At 42.6% G+C, this 24,200-nt stretch overlaps 1 protein-coding gene across 1 annotated transcript in view; it reads right to left on the bottom strand.

The window, feature by feature from the left end:
• The window catches only part of rftn1a (raftlin, lipid raft linker 1a), a 62,098-nt gene that overhangs the window by 36,643 nt on the left and 1,255 nt on the right, over positions 1-24,200 (bottom strand). Inside the window, exon 2 of the mRNA XM_015955910.3 lies at positions 15,355-15,519. Coding sequence (XP_015811396.1) covers positions 15,355-15,502 — 148 coding nt within the window. The 5' untranslated portion in view covers positions 15,503-15,519. The remainder of the gene's footprint in view (positions 1-15,354; positions 15,520-24,200) is intronic.

Below are 24,200 nucleotides of genomic sequence, written 5' to 3'. Positions count from 1 at the left end.
TCACACCCAGGGCCGTTTCAAGACATTTTGGGGGCCAAGGCAAAATGGAACCCCCCCCCCCCCAATCCATGGATGGATGGAGATATGGTCACCCTAATCAGACCTGAATGAACTAGAGATGTTTAGTAAAGAAGAATGGTCCAAAATAACTTCAACCAGAATCCAGACTCTCATTGGAAGCTACAGGAAGTGTTTAGAGGCTGTTATTTCTGCTAAAGGAGGATCTGCTAAATATTGAGGTCATTTTATTTTTTGTGGTGCCTAAACGTATGCACCTGCTTAATTTTGTTAAATAATTTTTGCACACTTTCTGTAAATCCTATAAACTTTGTTTCACTTCTTAAATATCACTGCTTGTGATATATTTACCAGACGATGTTTAATGGAAAACCATCTGGTCACCCTAGGCGTTGCCCTCTGAGAAAAAACTCCAGATATCTGAATTAAGCTCACCTCTTGCTACATTTTTCTGCTGCTTCTTATAATTGCTCATAATACCCATAAAATTCCACCTAAATACCTGTGCAACCAAAACAGACGGTCCAATGTTCACAGAAACCACTGACATTTTGAAAGATTGGAAACATTTTAAGACAGTAGCAACCCACACGGATCTTGGCAGTGATCAGGCTAGTTGATAGTTAATGAGTCTTTTAGGATGTGGCTACATCTGCCCAAACAGAGGCTATTAAATAACTTTTATACTGAAACACATTTTAAAATGGCAGAAAAACCCCTTTAGGGCAGATTATGTGAGGGAGCAAGAGACAAAATTACAAAAGGGAGGCAGAAGGAGCAGGGTAGTTAGCAGGGAAAGGCCGAGATGAGGCTGTCTGTTTGTGCCGCAACACTTGTCATCCTTTCCCATTCAATCTCATTTGCATGGGTCTGGAGAAGAGAAAATAACCTGAATAAATTAACCACACACACACACACACACACACACACACACACACACACACACACACACACCACACACACACACACACACACACACACACACACACACACACACACACACACACACACACACACACACACACACACACACACACACACACACACACACACACACACACACACACACACCACACGGATGGATGGATGGAAAAAGAAGAAAAATCTGCAAGCCATCTCATTTTCAATTTGTTCTCCATCATCCGTCATGTTCACACACAAACATACACGTACACACACATTCAAGAGCTGGCAAGCGTGTTAGGATAGGAACACGTGAGCTACACTCCTGACTCCCATCTCAGTTAAACAATGGGGAAAAAAGGGAAAAAAATACTCCCCATTTTGGCAAAACCAGGAGAGCTTTTCATCAGGCAAACACTTAACAGGCTTCTGTAAGATTTACCAGTGCAGCATACTGATAATAATAATAACAGCTGGAGACCGGGTTGGGGGGGATTACAACGATCCTGTCACCATAAACAGTCATTAGCTGTCATTAGCTCTGCTCGGCTGGCACTCACCCACCGACGTGACGCGGTCGGGGCATTGCAGCTAATTCAAAGACATACAGAAAAGTTATTAGTTTGTCACGCAGCGCTCAAGGCTGAGAAGTGACTTCATTTGTACAGTCTGACACTGTGGGATTTAGAAGAGAAGGCTGCGATCCTGCTCCACAATGGGAACGTTTGGAAATTTCGTGGGACAGAAGCACCGGCTGTAGTTTAAAAGAACCAGCTGGGGAGAGCAGAGAGGGGGTAATGTGCAAACTAAATACAAACTGTTTAACGGCAAGCTGGAAGTATGCAGTGATGAAGTTTAAAAGAGGAGGAGTTTAAATGTGGGAACGCTCCACACATTCGGGAGGCAAATCTAAGGGTATGCTGTTTGCTTGGCGGACACAAGAAGTGACCGAATGGCTGTTCAGCTGTTGATCTGCTATTTCTGTCTCAACCAGCAGCTTTAGCTGCATCACCTAGACCGATGACTTGCTTTTTGACCCTGAGTTTCACAAGTTGCTTGAGGAGCAGGTTCAAAAGGCTTCCTACTGAGATTTCGGAGCTATTTGAACCTTACAAGTTCCAGATAGCTTCCTGAACTGTCTCAGCATAGAGAAATGGTGCGTGTGTCCTAGAACTGATGAGCCGATGGCTGGTCAAAGCACAGGCAGAACCAAAGTTGGGTTCACATCTAAACCTTTTTGTTGACTTGTTGTAAAATATGTTCTAAATCTAACTAATCAACTATTTGTTTGAAGTTTGGCAATAAGAACGAAGAAAATCAACTAACTAAAGATTTCAGTGGTTATTTTGCAGCTATTGGTTCTATAGAGGCCTGTACAAAAAGGAAAACACCCCCTTTAGAAAATTTTAACTTCAGTATGTCTGCATTAAGTTAATGCAGGAAGGTTGTTAAATTTGTAAGAAAACAAAACATCTACTGATGTGCATCTAATTATTATGAAGCGCAAGCATATTTCCCATCAGCATCCCATGAGGAAAAGGGATTTAAATATGTAAAATGTTGACAGACTATTGGAGTTAATCTGGATTTGTAAATGAGCCTTTGATCCCATTGATCATAAACATTTATGAAGCAATATGGAGAAATATGGAATAAGTAGTATGACAGGTTCTTGGCTGAAAAATGATTTGAAAACAAAAACCATTGAATACAGATCAGGGATGACAAAACTCTCCCGTGGAGTGCTTCAGGAATCGGTAAACGAAACAAAGCTTTATTTTCTATAACAACCGATCCTATATGAGCAACGACATTTTTGCTGATGATACAAATAAAAGAATAAACTCATCAGTTTTACTCTAGAAAAGGTCTGAGGAAGGTTTTGTTTACTGTCACTGTAAAATGTTCATCCATCCATCCATCCATTCATTTATTTCCTTCTGCTTACCCGGAGTCGGGTCGTGGGGGCAGCAGCCTAAGTCAAGTGCCTAGACTTCCCTCTCCCCAGCCACTTAGGCCAGCTCTCCGGGGGAATCCCAAGGCGTTCCCTGGCCAGGCGGGAAACATAGTCTCTCCAACATGTCCTGGGTCTACCTTCAGGCCTCCTCCCGGTTGGACGTGCCCGAAAAACCTCAACAGGGAGGCGTCCAGGAAGCATCCTAATCAGATACCCGAGCTACCTCAACCTGCTCCTCTTGATGTGGAGGAGCAGCGGATCTACTCCGAGCCCTTCCCGGATGACTGAGCTTCTCACCCTATCTCTAAGGGAGAGCCCAGCCACTCCCTCACTCGTGAACATGACCCCGAGATACTTAAACTCCACTTGGGGCAGGACCTCGTCCCTGACCCGGAGAAGGCATTCTACCCTTTTCCGAATCAAGACCATGGTGTCAGATTTAGAGGAGCTGATTCTCATCCCAGCTACTTCACACTCAGCAGCAAACCGCTCCAGCAAAAGCCAGAGATCATGTTCTGATGAAGCCAACAGGACCACATCATCTGCAAAAAGCAGAGACCTGATCCTCAGGCCACCAAAACGGATGCCCTCCCTACCTTGGCTGCGCCTAGAAATCCTGTCCATAAAGGTTATGAACAGAATCGGTGACAAAGGGCAGCCTTGGCGGAGTCCAACTCTCACTGGGAACGAGCCCGACTTACTGCCGGCAATGTGGACCAAGCTCTGACACCGGTCATACAGGGACCTAACAGCCCGTATCAGAGGGCCTGATACCCCATACTCCCGGAGTACCCCCCACAGGGCGCCCCGAGGGACGCTGTCGAACGCCTTCTCCAAATCCACAAAACACTAGAGTGGCTGGGCGAACTCCCACTCACCTAAGGGTATAGAGCTGGTCCAGTGTTCCATAAAACTATTTATAATTGTTTTAATAATAATAATAATTAATAGAACATACCAGAATGCACACTGACAGTTTGAAATTGTGTCTCTCAGTATTAATAAAGTAAACAAATCTGTATAATGTGCAGTAATATTTGCAAACATTTATTAATAATGTTCATATTAAAGGGACTAAAACTCATTCTCTTCTTGTCACATTTACATTCCATACATCAAGACAGTCTTCTTCTGTTGTTTAATAACAGGCAGGTGCACTTAGTCACCTGTCTGTTGAAGTCTGTCATGGCCAGTCTTCTCATGCTCTACACCTTGTTCTAAATAAAAAGACCATTTTAGAAAATGCAACATTTCAGTGTGGACAAGGCCTTGATTCCCCTGATTTATCCTGTAGCTCAAATCTTAGTGGGAAACACAAGAAACCAGGTCTTTAAGAAACGACGATGATGCAAAGTTAAAAAGATTAAGGTCACATGGTGGTGAAATTGAACTCCTGTAGTGGGCAGGAATACACTTTGGTCTAGGTTACATCCAACCAAGCCGCTAGCTCCCGGTCTACTTGGACATGAACATTTTTGGAAGCCACTTATGTACAGGTAAGACATTAGAAGCACAGAAGCACACAGTGATTGGGATATCCCTTTAATTCTTGATGCTGTACAAACACATAATTTCTATGTTCTGCAGTACATTGGAGGCTCTGTATCTCAGCAAATATGTGTGAATCATCTTATTTTTCCTTTGTTGTTTGAGTCCGCACACATGAGAAAGCAACAGTTTCCACTAAGCCTGCCAGGTGATGCAGAGAGATTACTACTTACAGCCACCCTCAGGGCTTATCCCCTGTGCTTGCTGGAGGTTCACGTTTATTTAAATAGTCTTCTAATGACTTGCAGAGCTCTTAGGCAAGGATATGTGCCAAAACATTTCCTATAAAATAATCAGCTTCCTGGAGCTGCAGGAAGCTGTTTGGGGAATGTAGCCGCAAAGTTTATGGCAGTTGTTTCTCAGTTAGCGGGTCTTCATAAAGGAGGTCTGATAACATCTCCAAAAGAGTGCCAAGTTCAACAAAAAGGCTGACACACAGAAGCAAAAAGGAGAATAAAAGGTTTGTTGAGATGAGAACGCAGGGTGATGTTTAAAGCACATACAGTACAGACGTTCTTGTGTGAGGCTGTGAATTCCAGCCTTCTGACACACAGCAACACTGTGCCATCTTTGAAGGCTTTATCTCAACTTGCCAACAGGACTAAAGCTTTGAATGTCACTTGAACCATGTCAGATTTCTATAAAAAATGGGCAGCTTTTGCCCTGAAAAGTGTGTCGGCTATGCAGATGTCACGAGCTGATGGATGTGTGCAGCGCCAGCTCTCTGAGCCATATGCATCTCTCTCTCTCTCTCTCTCTCTCTCTCTCTCTCTCACTTACACCCCCCCCCCCCACACACACACACACACTGCATGAATACATCTTGTAAGGTAGAAGAAACACATCACTATCAGCGGAGGAAGTGTCTACAGTAGCATTGCTGTGAGGATCACATATACAGGAAAATACTCATGAATCTGCACAGCTCTGGTCTAAATAAAGTCTCCCATAGGTACAGAATAGCACCCCCACACACACATGCACACAAACACACACACACACACACACACACACACACAGGGGTGAGCATTAGACACTTGTTATAGGTTTTAATGAGCTGAGTGGGTCTCTGTCTCTGCAGGACAGCAGAAAGTCATCAGTAGAGTTCAGCTCCTCTCTGCTCCAGACAGCAGCAGCGTTTAGTCACACGGTATCACACTTGACTTCCTCCCTCACACATACGCAGAGTCCTGACTCCCAACCGCTTATCCTCACACCTCCTTCCTCACGCTAAAGATGCTTGCTGTCCTCCCTCCCTCCCTGTGATGCACAGTTCACTGAATCTGTAGTTTTTTACATGCTGTTCTTGCTCTTCGTTACACGCCCATGACGTTATTCTGTCTCATTTTTCCATTTTCTTTCCACTTTCCTCTGCTTATTATCCGAGCACAGCCTTGACATGCGGGAGTCTGGGATGAAATGTTACACCTAACTGCAGGATTTACACCTCAGGTTGCCATGTCACAGTAACCAACAAGATAATGACCTTACATGAAATTGGCTGATCTCTGGGGCACAATGGCCATGAACAGCAAAAAAAAACCCACTGAAATTCTTACAAAATGTGACAAAATGCACAAAAGCATGTTACGTCCTCTCTTAAATTCTTCCTTTTTGCATCCAAATCATTCAGTTGTGGTCCAAATACTGATGAACTGCAGTTCTTGGGTCTGAATTCCTCATTATTGCTTCTCTGCAGACCATTCCTCTACCCTAGATCTATGGAGAGTCTTTTTGGTGTTGCCTCTTTGAATCTGAATGAAGCGCTGCAAACCACAAAGCATCTCAGAATATTAGAATATAGTGAAAAGATTCAATAATGAAGATCCCTGCTAATTAATTAACTTAAAACACCTGCAAATGCCTTTAAATGATCTCTCAGTCTAGTTCTGTAGAATACACAAAATCATGGGGAAAAACTGCTGGCTTGACAGTTTTCCAAAAAACGATACTTGACACCTTGCACAAGGAGGGCACGACACAAAAGATCCTTGCTGAAGAGGCTGGCTGTGAGCTCTGCGTCCAAGCACATTAATAGAGAGGTGAAGGGAAGGACAAGATGTGGTAGAAAAAAGTGCAAACGCAATAGGGCTAAGTACGGCAGCGTAGAGCTGCCACCCACACAAAATCAAGTTGGAGAAATGTCATGTTGAAACATTTTGACTTTATTGTTCTAACAATATAATTTTTACGTTTCTGCATTGGTCTTGCTTGATTATATTTATATTAATTGATATTCTAATTTTCTGAGATACTGAATTTGGGATATTCATTCGTTGTCAGTTATGTATAATCAACATTAAAATTAATACACATTTGAAAAATATCAGTCTTTGTTTAATAAATTAATCTAATATACAAGTTTCACTTTTGGAATGGATGGATGGATGGATGGAGAGAGAGAGAGAGCGAGAGAGAGAGAGCGGAGAGAGAGAGAGAGAGAGAGAGAGAGAGCGAGAGAGAGAGAGAGAGAGAGAGATTTTATGAAGAATATCTATAAATATATATTTTAAAAAGACCAGTTGACATAACCTATATTTTAAATAAACCCATTACTATCAAATTGTTAGCATTTTCTTTAGAGTCATTATCCTATCATTAGCTTATCTTAGCATTAGCTCCATGGACTAGTATAAATTTCATAACGATATGTCATTCAAGATGGGATGAATGTACATTATGGCATAGAAATTATTCAGACAAAAATCATGAGTAAACAACATTCTGTGTAGTCCTATAATCCTGGTTAGTACCAGAGGTTTACTGGTTACTTTGTGTTTGGTGCTTGGTTACAACACAACCAGTACTGGTTTTGACCTTATTGGTTTAAACTTGATCTCAATGTTTTTGTATGTCAAATTCAATTTACTATGCAGGAATATTCCAAAAAAATAAACAATCAATGATGAACAAGAGTCTACTTCTCGACCTGCAAAAAGAGAAAAATAAACCAAAAAAGTGACTGCGCCAACCTAATGAGGAAATACTAAATCAACTTGGTTTTACTGAACAATCACACGATAATAACTCACAGTGCATTTAAGCCAGCCACAGCCTTAAGACATGTGTTGAAAATGCCCAAGTCCATACTTATGAGAGAACCATGTGAGCACCTGTATGCGTACACACACTTGTATATGTAAGGTTTCTCTATAGGAGCGTCCAATAGTGAATGTGAGGGGCCACAGATCTGCCCAACCCCCACTCAAGAGGCGCTGAGGATTGCCCCGGGGGGCCACATCCAGCAGCTGGCAGAGTCCCGGGAGATAACAGCGACAAGCCCACAGGCCCGCCTGCAGCCTCCCACCCCCAAGCCGGCCGAGCCCGGAACCAAGCGACCCGGGACCCAGGGGCGACTAGCCCTGCCTGTTGATGAGGTGTATTCCATGGCTGGGGTGAGCAGGCAGCAGAAGGCATTGTCTCGCCTACGCCAGCTAATGCCACCACACAACCCCACTTCGACTCACAGCCCTCTGTGTCTAAATGCAGTTTAAAATTGGAAGTGGGCACTGGCACTCGGGATGAGGCTGAAAGATCCCCATGCCAAAAGCCATTGAGTGTGCTCACTCCCTAGGCCCTAAGTGTGTGTTTGCGTGGAATGTCGTTGGTGGAAGTGTTTAATGTGCAAATAAAATTGAGGGGACAAGCTGCCACAGGAAAGCGGAAATGGGATCCATAACCGCATCCCCTTACTTGCCCACCCCCCAAAATCCTATGTGCATGTTTGTGTGATGATGTGAGGGAGCAGGAGGAGAAAAATGTATGGGGATGGGGAGGAATGGCTGGTTGGCCTAAGCCCTCCAGGGAGCCAACTCCCCTACTGGCCTCAATAGGCACCTCTGTTCCCCAAATGCCCCCCAGGGCACAAAGACCCCAGCCCATCTAGCCAGGGCCCAAAGCAGCAGCATCACAGAGCTCCACGGTGTCCGTGGGCACCAACCCAGCCCCACCCCAGCAGAATATCTACTCCCATCCCTGCATTTGCACAGCTTCTAGAACATGAAAGACATAAGACATCCAGGTAAGGTTGGGTCTTCCCCCTCCTGGACATCCCCCTCCCCCGTGACGTGACAGAATTATTATTTCAAAGGAGCCATCGTCCACCTGAGGCCCCTGCCGCATGTTCCCGCTTTCTTCCTGGCAGCATACAAGTCAGGACCCAATCCCAAAGGCCCCGCCCAGATCCCCACACGGGGCCGGCCGCCCCCACACCTCGAGCCCCCAGGAGCCCAGAGAGTTTGATTTGAAGTGGAAGCAGAGGCTGTCTCAAGTGTAATATCATCCAACAAAAGATTTCTATACAGGTTAATGCAAGAGTATCTCAATTTTTCCAATTCATGAGGATAGTTTTCTTAGCGAATGCATATGGCAGTCAAAACCACGTGAACCAAAGGTGCTTCAATCGGGACATCGTCCAGGTTTCCCAGCAGACAAAAAGAGGGGGTAGTCAGGATATGACATCTGAGACACTTTGACAGGTCTTCACATACTCTACCCCAAAAATCCTGGACAGGTGGACCGGACCACAGTGGGTGAATGTCATTGTCAGGAACGTTGTTTGTGCAATGTGTGCAGGTGTCAGGTGACACAAACCCCATCCTGAACATCTGATGACCTGTTAGTGTACTCTGTGTAGAAATTTGTTCTGAATTGTAAATTGGGGTGTCTGAGCATTTTAAAAGTTTTTAAACAAGTTTGGGACCAGAAGTTCTGGTCAAAGCTGACTGACAGATCCTGATAGAGGAGTTTATACTTCAAAACAGGGTTCTTCAACTGGCCAGGACAATGTGTCTGATAAGCCTGACCCTGGTGAGGAAAACAGACAGTTTCCCTGTGCCTCTTACAAACAATATGTCTGGAGGATGAGGGACAAATTCCCTGACCTCAATAGGAATTATGCTGGATTTATATCAATAAGATTGTAATCAATAACTTGATTTAATCAGTAATTTACACTATTGTCTGATCTGACTAACCTTTGACATTTTACTTTGATGTCTTCACTGTTTTATAATAAAGTGTTATAAAGTATAACTCCTATGTATTACATCTGTAAACTACTGTAAATTTGAAACTCCTCGTGTGACAACAGAATATTCTCAACATATCTCAAACATTTTTCACACATCTCTAATCAGTCCAGATTAGACCAAAATAATCTTTATTTTTAAAATTATATTTAGATTTTTAACTAATTACACACTGTAAAAACAGACAGAATGTTTTTTTTTCCTAGCCCCAAAACCCGTTTCTGACCTGTAACAAATAAAAAAAGAAGTCTATTATTAGTGTATTTATATGGGAAAGACATATAGCAGAAAATATTTTACAACCAATCTGTTGATGTTCTAGCAGTTCTTGTGTTGATGGTGCTGGAACTCCAGAAAACAAACCGTAGGGCTTTGGATCCTCAGGCCTTGGTTTGTAGTGGTGAGGAAGCCCTCTCTTGCCTGCCAAGCCTTTCTTTATCATAATGGCTTGAAGCTCTGGGATGTACAATTTGTCTTTGGCCACCTTCTTAGAATCCAGCCTCCAGCATTGTGATTTTGTGTTGTATCTTAAATGACTCTGTGAGGTCATCTTGGTAAAGAAAAGTGCTCACTAACACACATGTAGACACATTTCAGAACAATATTTGAGTGTGTTTTGTGCATGTAGAAAAAGTTTCAGGTGTTTGAGTTCAGCTCATATAAATGGGAGCAAAAACAAAAATATTGCATTTATATTTTTGTTCAGTGCATTTGTTCATTTATGACAAAATTGCTAAACACTGTGAAAAACTGACATTGCTGCTTAAGCTCCAGGCAGGGCTCAGGGTCAGGGACTGAACAAGAACAGGTTGGCTGTTCCTGTGTGCTCAAAAAGTTATATTCTACCATGTTACTGATCCATTCTAAAAAAAAAAGAAGAAAAAAAGTCAATTATATGTATAAATTGATATAAAAATTATTACTGGTAGTTTTAGTGTCATTCTATTGTGGAAATTCAGACAAAACGTAAAGATTGGCGTCAATTTCAGGTTTCCAAATATTAAAGAACAATTCCAACTAATTTTTCTACTCATCCAGCATCTTTAATCTGCTCATATTTTAAAACTACAACACCTGGACCAGTGGTTCCCAACCTGGGGTTTGTGATCCACCAAGGGGGTTCCAAACAAATTTGTGCAAATTCAGCACATACAAGTGCCTCGTGATCTTTATCTTGAAAGGTGCTATAAAAAGAGCATTTCTTCTTCTTCCACAACATGTTTGTGCTGAGATGGTGAGGTTACCACACAGCCAAGGGATCCTCAAGGACAGAAGATTGGGAACCACTGAGACCAGATTCTGCTACAGTGTTAGCAGAATCTGGTAAACATATGATGTTTAAAACTGTAATTTGATTAGTGAAGACAGTGTTTTTGTTTTCTTTCATAAATGTGAGTGAAATTGTGTTAAAATGTAGAAAATGTTGAAATATATCTTGCCTGACCAGGCAGATCTCTGAGTGCTCAACACCCTTAAACCTCTGATGCTAGAATCGCCCCTGCACCCACCCATCCATCCATCCTTCTAACTATCCATTGTTTCTCACCCACCATCCATCCAGATGTGTGTTGCTGTGTGTACTTATGCTTTCTCCGTCTACACCAAGCCCCCATAATTCGGGTCTGGAAATGAAGCCAAACAGGAAGTAACAAAAATTGCAGTTTCCGCTGGGGGCTGGTGTCAGAAGCGAGCAAATCCTCATTGACTCCCATGTTAAAAATACCAATTTCTCTGCAGAAATAAACATGTTTACAGCCTGGTACCAGAACATGTTTTAGGTTTAATAGATCTAGTTTACACTCATGACAACTCTGAGAGGGATGCATTTTTTGTCCCTCTTCTGTTTAAGTGTATTAAATGCCTAAAATTCTGAATAATTAATGAGCATCAGACCCACGTGACCACAGAGCTAGCTCCGTGGAAAGGCCTCAGTCTGAGCCTCGGCCTCGCCTGAAAACTGTTCCGCGATTTTCAGTGTCTCAACTTAGACCATTAGTTGGAGCGTTTGTGTATTCTTTTTTGGATATTGTTTGTGCAATTGTTGGACAAAATGACTTGCTGTGGCATTAATTGCACTACTAGACTGTCCAAGGAGTCTCTACTTAATTTTTTTTGGTAAGTAAAATTATATTTATGTCGATTTTAGGTCACTGCCACTCTTGCACTAGCTGAGCTGATTTTAACATGTACTCTTTAACCATGAAATTTAAATGTAATAGGGTAAAACCCAGTGCATTTAACATAATGCTGCATTTTTGAAAATGGGTTGAAATATAACACGTTGGTGGAGCTGGATTCTGACTATCGGTATGGTCCCCTCCCCTCAGCGGCAGCTTGGCGCATCTCTGATCGCGGCGCCTGTTTGCTGCGCGGCTGCCGGCTTGTGGAGCTCTCGGGAGACCTCTGTGTTCCACCTGGTTTTATCCGGCGGTCAGCCCAGCGAATCTCTGACTCAGAAGCTCTGGTGTTGTGGACAGTTAACTCCTGTTGTAGCTAGGTAACTACCCCCGTTAGATTAGCTCACACCTCCACGTTAGCTTTGAGTTGGCTTGTAGCTACATCGCTTCAGTTCGACAGGTGTCGTCATTTGATCCCAGCCTTACAGCCCCACCCTCAGCTCCACCTCTTTTCCCATTTTTGGAATTGTCTAGGTTTGATGGAACCTGTGACACGCTCAAAATGGCGGTGGTAGGAACCTCCCATTTTGGCACAAAAACTTACAATTGGAGCCTATGGAAACGAACTGTCCAGTATATAGGTTGATGGTCTACACAGGTATGTGTGCACAAGTGCACTTTCTGAAGGCATATTTTCAGTTTTGTGTTCTGTTCTTTTTATTTTTTAGCTTTTAAAATTTCAATTCTGTGCAGTTTTCTAAATCATGCTGGATTCTAAAATGATAGTAAAATCTTGTGTTTTACTTTGCCGTCATCTGTTTAGGTTCCTAAAGTGGTTGTTATTTTCTTTTGACTGTTCTGCTTTGAGTTCATGAGTGAGTTGAAGTCAAGGACGACCAAGAGTATAGTTACAGCAGATTGGTGATCAAACACTAATCCAGCAGCTCATTCCTTCCAGCTGTCTTTATTAAAGTCATATGATGAGATGGACTCCAACAAATCAGAAAAATTGTTCATGTGTGAACCACAGGCTAAGGGTCTAAAACATGAACACCCTCCCCAATCCTTCCAGAATTCACGAGAGGGTCGCTGTGACCTGGAGTCGCTGAAGAAGTCACTCAGAAACATTTCCCAGGCTCATATAGAGCTGGAAGTAACGCTAGTAAAAGAAAGACACCAGATCACTGCTTGCATTGTTTCGTCAAAGGTCAGGCTGGAAAACATATTGCTCTCCTCTTCATAGTGAACACAGAGCTGCTCTTTCCTGAGAACACAACTTTGTTTATTAAACGGGTATCTTGTCAGACATATTTCACCGGGCCATCTTATTTGTTTTTCATTACTGAGTGGAAGTCATTGAGTCACACGAGTGAGGAAATAATGTCATTAACGAGAGCCAAATTGAATTAAAGCGCGGATTTGACCGTGAGTTTCCTCAATGTCGTGGGCTGACATACAGATTCCTCCATACACACACACACACACACACACACACACACACACACACACACACACACACACACACAAACAAGCAAACAAACAAACAAATCCTTTAGCTGGGAATGAGGTCTCTCAATCTCCACAAACAATCAGATAATCCTCCAGGAATCCTTTACTTTTCTTGGTCTCTATCAAACAGAAGGGGGTGACACACACACACACACACACACACACAACTCATAGTAGCTGTGTTTATTCTAAAATATAGTCTAAGGCTGCTCAGGTGGCATCACTGAGTTTACCATATAAATGACCTGCCTGTCTGCAGACAGATAAAACCCACTCTGTTGACTAAAAGCCATAAAGTGTTTGGTGTGAATGAGAAGTGTGTGGTCTCACTTTTGAGACACATATGACTGGACCATTCATCTGCTACAGCCTTTAGCAGACTCCCTAAATAAGAAAAGGGCAGGCCACATTTGTGCCTATTGTCTGTTTTCGTCACCGACACCATTCTGGTTTGCCAGAATTCCCACTGCCAGCATAACAACCCCTAACCCATTTGCAAAAAGATTTTCAGGGTTGGCTGAAAATGATGCCGACTGGCAACCAGAGCGTTGCCATTTGGCTGCAGCACGGCGCCTGCTGTCTGCTACAGTGTTGCATTTGATGCTGCATGTAAATGGGATTTCATTTGCACCTTCTGTTTGCCAGGTGACAGGGTGTAAGCAGTTGTCCATAAACACTAAACTATTCTCAAGCAGTTCTCCCCACTCTCTGTCACTCCTGTCTGCATCTTCCTAGATAGCACAATGAGGAAATTAGTATTTTTAGACATAGACGCCTCTGGAGGATTCCCGTCAAACAGCGAGCATATTTACTCATGTTTGACACACATTTTTTATATTCACAGACATATTCAAACACATTCCCAAAGACAGCACTTTATCTTTATTGTGTTGTCATTGAGCAGAGGCAGGGAGATGGAGCATGCATAAACTATCTTTGAACCCTCTGCAACATGAGCTGCACACAAACAACTCCAGCTAAGAAGCCACTTCCCACCCTGGAGATACTTTAGAAAAGCTGCATTGAGCAGTTGACCTGAACAATTTATATTTATCTAGTTTTTAGTTGAAACAGCAACTCAAGCATTTTAATGAGCATAACCCATTTAACCAAACAAGGAGAATTTCTCTGATTTACTGGTGAGGATGAAATGCGAAGGCGTTTCTGGAACCAGGACAAATGGGAAACAGATCTGAATGAAGCTTGCCCAGTTGGTATCAAAGTCAAGATTAGTCCTTTTCATAGGATTGGTGTCTGAAATACCTCCTCCATCACTCATTCACGTGTTATCATTGTCACCTTCAGAGGAAAAGGAGAAATGTGGGGCAGTGAGAGCTTCCCGGGCCACAGCTTCTTATATATTATTGTTTGAATCTTGTGAAGACCAAAATAACACCAATAAAATCGTAAAGGGGAAAAATGTTGACCTCTGACCTTCGTCATTCGCAATGCGCCCTTTGAGCTCTAAAATGAGACATCCATCCATCCGGTATGTGCCCCACCTCTCACCCCAGGGCAGTTCGGAAAACAGGGACAAGATCAAAGTCAAGATTATCCAAGCACACCTGTCCCGTTTGTCTCAGGTGCTTAAAATAAATATGATCAGAAAACTAATCAGCTGAACAACATGGTTGGAAATTTCCATTTCAGAACCACAATGAGTCTCAAACACAGATTTAAAAAGCCAGGATTTAATTTCTGTAATAAATCTGACAACAATCCTGTTAATGTCTGAGGAAGGACTTGGCTGGGGGGGGGGGGGGGGGGGGGGGTGTAACAACACAGTATTATCTGCTTCCTGGAGGACTCCAGCCAAACGTGGAGTGTTTGAGCCGGATTGAGGGTGAGCAGCTAAAACCAGAGAAGGCGGCGCAGATAAAGACAGAGCTGATTTACATAACAACAAATCAGCTCATATTAAATCAGACAAAAGTGGAGGACTTATGCAGAAAGCTTTTTAAGGCATGAAGGGATTATTTCCTTGGAAAAAAAATCTTTAAAAAAGATTTTGATTAACATTCTTTCTTGTGTCTCTTTAAAGGAGAGATGACACATGGAAAAACACATGACTATTTCAAGTATGCATGTGTGGGAGTCAAGCTGTGTCGAGTCACATGGTGTCTCACCAGGATTTTACAGGCTCGGATCCCAGGAAGAGAGGAGAAAATATGTACATACTTTGGACTTAAACAGGGATTCATGAAGTAGTCAGAGGGGAGCAATCATTACTGACAAAGACATGATTGTCAGCAGATGTGAGAGATGTTCGTACCTTCTTTCCCCAGCATGAAATCCAGAAAGTGGTAGGTGTAGGCCACACCGACTTGGGTTTCCACCTGAGGCCTTCGTAGGGTGGAGTAGATGTTGCCAGGGCTGCGCCTTTCTTCGGCTTTCCGTAACTTTGGGAGCCTACAACCCATTTCTCTCTGAAAGGAGGCTTCCAGAAACACAAGAAGTAAAAAATAAATTCAAGAAGGTGGGGGAAGCAGAACTTCTAAATATAAGTCATGCATTTGCACTTTCAACAGAGTGTGAATCTCTGCACAAACTTAAATCCTTTTGTTCATATGCCACCCTTAGCTTTGGGAAATAATGGGTGAATACACACACACACACACACTGCAACAGCACTGAAATCTGGGAGTCAGCCTCTGCCTGCTTGGTGGACTGTGATACAGGCATCTTCTAATCAAATGGGCCTGATTGAGAGCGACATGTTTGATCAGAACGAATTAAAGCAGAAATGAGACCGATTTCCTGCCCCGTCAAGCGGAGCAACACCAGACCAGACAGACAGAAAGCAGAGGAGTGAGCCAAAACATTCCGGTTCTTGTACAGAAGACCAATTTCTACGCTGATCTGAGGCTCGAAGCACAAAGAAACTGGTTTGGCTTTTATTTTTGGTGGGTATTGTAAACCTACAAGCAGATAAATCTGAGAATGAGCACTTTCACACTAGAAGGTCTTGGCAGCAAATTATACGATTTTTTTCATTAGGAGAGTCAAGAAATGTAAAACAAAGAAATTGAGTACATGAGTGGGAGAAGGGGGAGTGGCCCAGAAAATTCATCACACTAATTGGATGTGACAGCATTGGTACCCTCAAACCATCATCACAGATTCACCTAATAATTCTGTCTGCCACACAGTGGGGTGCATGTCTGTGTGTGTGTGTGTGTGTGGGGGGGGGGGGGGGCAGCTCCATCGGTGTATCCGTCTGGAGAGCGTGGAGAATGACATGGCAACTCTGGTCGGAGCTGAGTGCATGGACATTAACTCGGCTAACGATCCAAACAGACGACATTACGTTGTGTGTGTTTGAGTGTGTTCAGTGCCTTCAACTCGATGGTGCATGCATTTTAAAAGGTGAATCTAAAAATTCTGCATCCAGGTTGCTTTTGCTTTGATTAGTCACTTTAAAACTTACTAAAATAGGTGCAATTAAGAGTCTTTAATACATGTTTGTTCATAATGAGACTTTCCTCTTCTTACTCCATCCCCTGGCCTTATCCCTGCATCCTAACCCATCAGTCTGTGTGAGCCATGCTTTTTAACTAACCCGTTTGAATGCATTAATAACCACTTTTTAAGGTCTTAATACGGTCTGTCCACTATGTTTGATTACTCACCAACTCCATTCATCTTCCACAATGGTCCTTGATTGGTTTTACAGTAAATTCATGTGTTTCCATCTGATTACAGAACGTCAAAAATAAAACAAATCTTCCCTCACTTGTCACCAGTTAGTTCAGACCTCTAAATTCTCCCTTTCTCCCTTTAGGAATCTATTACTTTTAACTTCTGTTTCCGCATTCTGTCTCTAATTGAGTCACTTCTGTACGATTTCTATCCGCTGAAAGCCACTGGAGGGTGGGGATGCACCGATCAGTTTTTTTGCTGCCGATCACCGATACCGATATAAAAGAATGCTGATCACCGATACCGATCACCGATACCGATCATGTGGATTGGCCAGAAATTTTCTGCAACATTATAATGAGTGCTACAAACTACATAATCTGGGAATAAAGGAAATGTAACCTAATCTAAAATGGTCCGTATTAGGGTTGTCACGGTGTGAAAATTTAACCTCACGGTTATTGTGACCAAAATCATCACGGTTTTTGGTATTATCGCGGTATTTTTTTTAAACGTGCTACATTTTCACACAATTAAATAAACCCTGTATGTCAGGAAATATTGTCCTCAGTTTGTGTCTAAATTTTGCCTAAAATGTGTTATTGTTATTATGTTGTTTATTTGTTTACATTTTTTCCCTTTAGTCTTTAAAATACCAATATTTGCCCATAACTTCTTATTTTAAGTCTGTTTGATGTCATCATTTTAAAAATATTAGATCAGATGATACTCAGTACTCAAGTAGCCTTCTACTCAGATACTTTTTTTACCCTTACTTGAGTAATAAACCCTATATCAGGAAAATATTGTCCTCGGTTTGTGTCCTTCCAGTGAGCTTTGCAGATGTGGGAAAATGTCATCAGGCAGTAATCATTGTTAAATTCATAATTATTCTCGGAGAGAGACCAACTCTTATCTGCCCCTGGGAGCCCCGTAATGCATAGCGTCATTTCAACATGGCGGTGTCCGCGACACGGTTTATATGCAGGTAGCGGCGCTGCGGCTGCTTTATATAGCGACTCGTTGCATTCTCCCTCAACCCAAATCCTCTGATCACGCATTTTAGCTAAAACGCTAACGTTAGCTTGCCTTGCGTTGACTGTAGAGTTGTGGGTGATGGTCACGCAGATGTGCCATGAGATTTGAAGCGTTGCTGCCTTTCTCAGACACTTTTTCTGCACGTGCTGCAAACAGGATAGCCGTCTTCTATCAACTGTCCCCCGGCATTCTTCAAATATCCAAAAGATGCCCGTACTTCCCACTTTGTCTTCTTTGAGGGATAAAAAATGCCCTCCTGAGCACTGCCGTCTCCTCCTTTGGCCATTATTTCAGCTTTAGCTTCAAGGAAGTTTTGGTTGTAAACAACAAAGCGCTCATGTGCCGCCGACAACTTCAGCAGATGATACGGTGGCTGGTAAGGGTCACCACGCCTACACCGCAGCCACGGTAACCCACCGAGATAATATAGTTTTTTATAAACAAGACGGTTATTAATATTGTCAACTTTTTTTTTTACCGGGGTTTACCGCTACACTGGTTACCGTGACAACCCTACCTGATAGGTCTGCTTTGATCTATTTTGAAAACTCTGATCAAAACCGATAGGGGTGCTATCGGCCGATTGGGATCAAATGCCGATCCATCGGTGCATCCCTACTGGAGGGTTCTAGTTACATGTCTGCTTCATCTTCTAGTTGTGAGTTAACCATTTAGATACAGGAAAGTAGCTGGTAAGTTGAGGGAAAAGGAGTTGGTCGAGTTAGTTTGAGCATCAGATTAGGATGCCTTCTTTTTGTCTCCCATTGGCATTTTCCCAGGCACGCCCCAGTGGGAGGAGACCATCGTGAAGAACCAAAACTCACAGGATGGTCACTTAATCTTCTCTGGTCTGGTCTGGAAATGTCTTGGGATCCCCTGGAGCAAGGGTGCCCAATCCTGGTCCTTGAGGGCTGGCATCCTGCATGTTTTAGTTGATTTTCTGCTCCAACAGCCCAATCCCTCTTCCACACTTGCGCCTTTTAATTGTGTGTTTCCATTCAGGCGTGAGCTCATAGGGTGTCCCAATTCTCAAATGCGGAAGTTGACCACGCCCCTTTTGCACCCTTGAGCCGCACTTTAACAAAGTTCACAAGGGTTATTACCCACAATCTATTGCTGTGGGAGCCAGGCTTGAAAACCTTTTCTGAAAATATGTCATTTCAAATTAAAGTGGTTCATTTTGGGATGATTAATTGATGCTCTGAATAAGCCTCAGTGGTTGAATGGCCTGTTCAGCAGCTCATCAAGCTCTGCAGAAGCTGGGTAATCACCTGCTGATTGAAATCAGGTATGCTGAAGAAGAGAAAAAACAAACTAGTTGGATACCAGCTCTGCGGGACCAGAGTTAGGCATCCCTGCCTTAGTTGGAGCTGGGGAGTGTTGCTGTGGAGATCAATGTCTGGGGTTACCTCCTGGACCTGCTACCTCTAACATTAGGAACTAGGGATTTTCCTGGTCAAACATTTACAATAATTGTGTGGAATTTCCACAACTACAAATAAGTTGGTCTGCTTGTATAAAGTATGTTTTCACAGACATCAGTGATTAACAAACAGCGTCCACTGGCTCCCAATGTTATCACAGAAATAATCTCACCACTGCTCGCGTCATCACCTAAACATTTCAGAAGACATGAGTTTAGCAGCTTAATCCCTGCTGGGTTTAATGAAACTACGGACATTGAGTGATTTCACCCTAAAGTCAACAGCTCTGTGTCACTCCAGACAAGTAAGTGTTGTCTTGCATAGCACTGTAAAGTTTTCCTTTGTTTTACCAAACAATGATTAAAAAAAAGCCCATCAGCCCCCAAGCTGCAGTACATATTCTGTGATGACTTAAATAATTTCATCTTTATTTATAAGGGTTAATTATATTTTATGGCTCCTTCATATTAATTAAGAGTGATGGTACAACTGTCTTAGCAGTAAGTCAACAATGCCCTCCTTTAGTTTGATATTTGAACCACAGCAAACACATACAGCATCAGTCTCCTGCTCTGTGTTGTTCTCCAACTACTCCAAGAATCGACCCACCTTTTCCTAGCTAGAAATAGCAACATTTGAGGTGCCTTCTTGTCTTTGCATTGTACTGTTGTATGATGTTCTCTCTAAAGATCCCCATCCACCCAAACCTTCTGTCATTGGCCTCCAGAGAGCTCCCCCAATGGCCCCGGCCAGCCCTGTAAACCTGCTGTATTACATTGTCTCCAGACAGGAAGCCAAGCAGTCCTAGGTTATGACTTTGTTAGAGCATGTAGATCCCATCCCAAGGAAGAAATCCTCCAGGGCTGAATTTTAATATGATTTGTCTGCTAAGAGGACAGATGTACTATAAGGGCTGTTATGCAGGCTTTGTCTCAGGAAGGTTAGGGAAAAGGGATTTAGGTTGAGGAGTAAGAGTCAAGCTCAAAGTAGGGAGGAAAATCAGTGCTTGTGGGAATGTAGACATCCCCAAGTCACTGGGTTTGGAGACTCTTCTAAGCTCTCTGGTACTTTAATCAAATTTGAAACAGTTTCTAATGCAATGGATCTAAATGTTCAAAAGAATCAAATTAATCCTAGCCTAATTTATCTTTGTTGGTTTTGCATCATGCAGCACTAAACAAATACCCATTTTCAGTCATACAATGTCCACGTTGCCAGTGTGGTGATGTGATAACTTCTGCTGTTCCTGATCAGCCCGCTGCCCCAGTGTTTGATTCAACATCTCATTAACCTTTTCATTATATGCTGGGAGTTTTCCTTCAAAACAAAGGCTTCACTTTAACAGATGAACTCTGTCAGAGGGTTAAAAACAGATATCTGTAATTGGACACAACACTGAAATGAAAACCCAAGGTTGTAGCTGAGAAACTCCTCTCAACTGAGGACTCGAGGCCTTTTTGCTACATACCAGGCCTTTTTCTCTACAAGTTGACTTCAAACAGAATCTCTCACTTGCTGTCGCACAAACAGACAGAAAAAGGCCCCGACAGCAGAAAAACCTTCACAGAACAAGACGCGGGAGGAGATGCACATGAAAGGACTTTTGAAAAAAAGAGTGAAGAGTGAAAGACAGGGAGCAGCAGAGGGCTTCTCATTAGAGAATCTCTTGTAAGGGGCTCGACACACCCGGGAGGAGACAAATGACCGCGATCAGCGAAATTCGTCAACTACCCCCCTGACTGCCTCCCAGAGATCGGGGTGGGGCTAAATGTGGGCGGGATCAAATTCGTCACTGTCGCTTTTATTACCTGACACACGGGAGGCGACCCGCAGCAGCTGCCAGCGGCAAAGCCTTCTACGCGTTCTGTTCCATGGCGAAATCGAAACTTCCGTTGTTTTGTTTGGCTGTGTCAGGTTGGAGGGAATTAAGGTTATTTAAGCGGTTCAGAGTTAATAAAGCGGTAGATATGTTTCACAAGGTGCTGCTAGAGTTATGTGAAATCTTACTTCTGATTTTACTATATAAAACATAATAATAATGAACAATTCTACAACCAATCTTGAAAAAAACCCGGCCTTGATCCCACCGATTACTCTAATCTAAGACCAATTTCCAAATTACCGTTTTTATCTAAGGTCCTTGAGAAAATAGTCTATGCACAGTTGATGAAACATCTAAATGAATATCAGGTAATGGACACATGTCAGTCTGGTTTTAGACAACAGCACAGCACTGAAACTGCTCACGTTCGGGTGTTTAATGACTGTTTTCTGGCTTTAGATTCAGGTTTCCATGTGGTTCTGGTACTTTTGGATCTATCTGCAGCATTCGACACGATCGATCATGACATTTTGATCACACGACTTCACACTTGGGCTGGCATTTCAGGCACTGCCCTGGATTGGTTTAGGTCATACTTTTGTAAAAGGTCTGCTAGGGTCATGTTGGACGGCTGTTCATCCGAGTCACAGCCTCTACGTTGGGGTGTCCCACAAGGTTCAATTCTCGGCCCGTTACTGTTCAACCTCTATATACTGCCCTTAGGAGCCATTTTCAAAAAGCACGCTCTCATACCATCTTTACGCTGACGACTGTCAAATCTACTTTTCATTTAAGCCAACTCAATCAACGAAAGCTCTGTCTGATTGTATCCTTGAGGTCAAGCAATGGCTAGCTGATAACTTCCTCCATCTCAATGACTCCAAAACTGACTTAATCGTTTTCAGTTCTAACAGTATCACGGCAACTCATCAACCTGACCTCAACTATCTCTCACCTAATGTATCCTCTGTAATCTCCAACCTTGGAGTAAAAATGGACCAGGCTCTGAAGATGGATGCCCAGGTCAATAACACAGTTAAATCATGTTTTTACCAACTAAGACGCATCTCAAAACTAAAGCACATCCTGAGTGTACGTCTTCTGAAATCTGTGGTCCACACTTTTATCACCTCAAGGCTGGATTACTCCAACTCCTGCTTATATGGCATCAGTAAAGCAGCTCTTTCTAGACTTCAGCTGGTCCAGATTTCTGCAGCTAGGCTGCTGACTGGAGCTGACAGAAGACAACACATTTCTCCAATTCTGAAATCTCTCCACTGGTTGCCCGTGCAGTTCAGGATAAACTTCAAAATTATGCTTCTGACTTACAAATCCTTGAACCATCAAGCTCCTCCATATCTGTGTAAACTTGTCCATTACTACAACCCGCCGCGTGCTCTCAGGTCTGAAGATAAGCTCCTCCTAGCTGTTCCGAATGCACGTTTAAAAAGCCGTGGAGAAAGGGCTTTCTCTGTCTGTGCACCGAAGCTGTGGAACGCATTACCACTGCTAGTGAGGCTAGCACCAACAGCTAGCATTTTTAAAACACGCCTGAAAACTCACTACTTCAACCTAGCTTATACAACATAATTATGACCATCACTGACATCTGCACTGTTTAATAAAGGACTCCACAATTATCGACTTCCGTATTATTGAGGTTCTTTGTAAAATGTTTTTTCCTATTTTTATTCACCTTGTGTCTTACTGATTTTTAGCTGTTATTTTTGGGAATTTTGTTGTATTTCCTTTTTATTTTTTATATGTGTTCAACATGTTTAAATATCGCTTGTTTAATTAACCAACATTTCTAGTGTACAGCGCCTTGTTTGGTTGTAATGCCTTGTGAATGCGCTTTATAAATAAAATTGGATTGGATTGGAACTTCTCCTTCATGTTTGCTTGGAGATGTACGGAGCATCCTGTCCACTCATTGGGCAGTGAATGAAACCTCCGTTGATTGGTCCTCGTCCGAGCGACAGCGAAGAAAAGTTGAAAATATTTCAACTTTCTGGGATCGCGTCGCTGGGTCGCCAAAATTTCACACGCACGTTTTTCGCGTTTCGCTTAACCCAGAGTTCTTGAAATGACAGCAGATTTACCTGAGAGCATAATCTGTCTGCACCGTGTCACAGCTTTATTACCTCCAGAGCCACCTGATGGATGCCTGCTTCACAAGAAGCATCATTCATCAGCACACGGACGCATTCTGGGGAAATTTCACACTGAATATATAATAACAGCTGAGTGAAAAACTGAGATTCACATCCAACATTTTCTCGCTATGTTGCCTAAACTACTTTCAACAAATCTAGTTATGGCAATCTACTGAAAACTGATTAAGAACGGTGAAAATATTTTTTTGGTTAATTTTGGACAAATTTATAAAATTTCAGCCGTTACCAGTTGGATAAAGATAACTACATTAATTTTCTGTTGCTCATTGAGAGAACTTATTTAACAGATGGTTTGACGCCCACAGAGCCCAGCTTATGTCCAGGGGAAAAAAAATCTGTGGCAAAAGATGTTGAAGAGGACCCGTGAAGATATTTAATGTTTTAAGGTGAAAAAGTTGGTCAGAGTAAACGCAACACAGATTAACAGTTTAGCCACATTTTTAGACATTTCCTCAACATATTTCTAGTACTTAACATGTACACACAGATCAGGGATGGACTTTTTACAGGAAGCCTTCTAACATATAGAAAACATATATTATTTATTTGAATACTAATCAACAAACAATGCTTCCAGTCATCTTCTCTTGCCTATTTTAAAATCAATATCATCGTAGCAGATGGAATAATGACTGTACGTCACTTTTAGGCTTCAATTTTAATATTTTTGTGGCTGTTTAATAACATATTCCATATGCTGTTCAAAGCTACTCGTTTTGGGGGTTTGCTTCTACAGTCCATGTACAGTATTTCACAGACTTTCTGAATTGGAGGTGACAGACTGGTTCCTGTGGAGTGGGCCTCCCTCCCACTGGGCTCCACTGATGGGGGAAGCTGCTGATGGTCAAGGAAAAAAGCAGCAAGGGGGAGAAGAATAGGAGGAGGAGGAAATGAAGAGAGACAGACACCAAGTCGAGTAGGGAGCATGCGAAGTCGCCTACAGGGAGGTGTGATTCCTCCAAGCAACAAAGTAGTCACCTCAAACAGGGTTTTAATGAGGCTGCACGGGAAGGGTAAA

Source organism: Nothobranchius furzeri, chromosome 11 (assembly GCF_043380555.1).
Source record: "Nothobranchius furzeri strain GRZ-AD chromosome 11, NfurGRZ-RIMD1, whole genome shotgun sequence".
NCBI lineage: Eukaryota > Metazoa > Chordata > Actinopteri > Cyprinodontiformes > Nothobranchiidae > Nothobranchius > Nothobranchius furzeri.
Note: the sequence above shows the minus strand (reverse complement) of the source record. Positions and strands in the feature narration are given on the sequence as shown.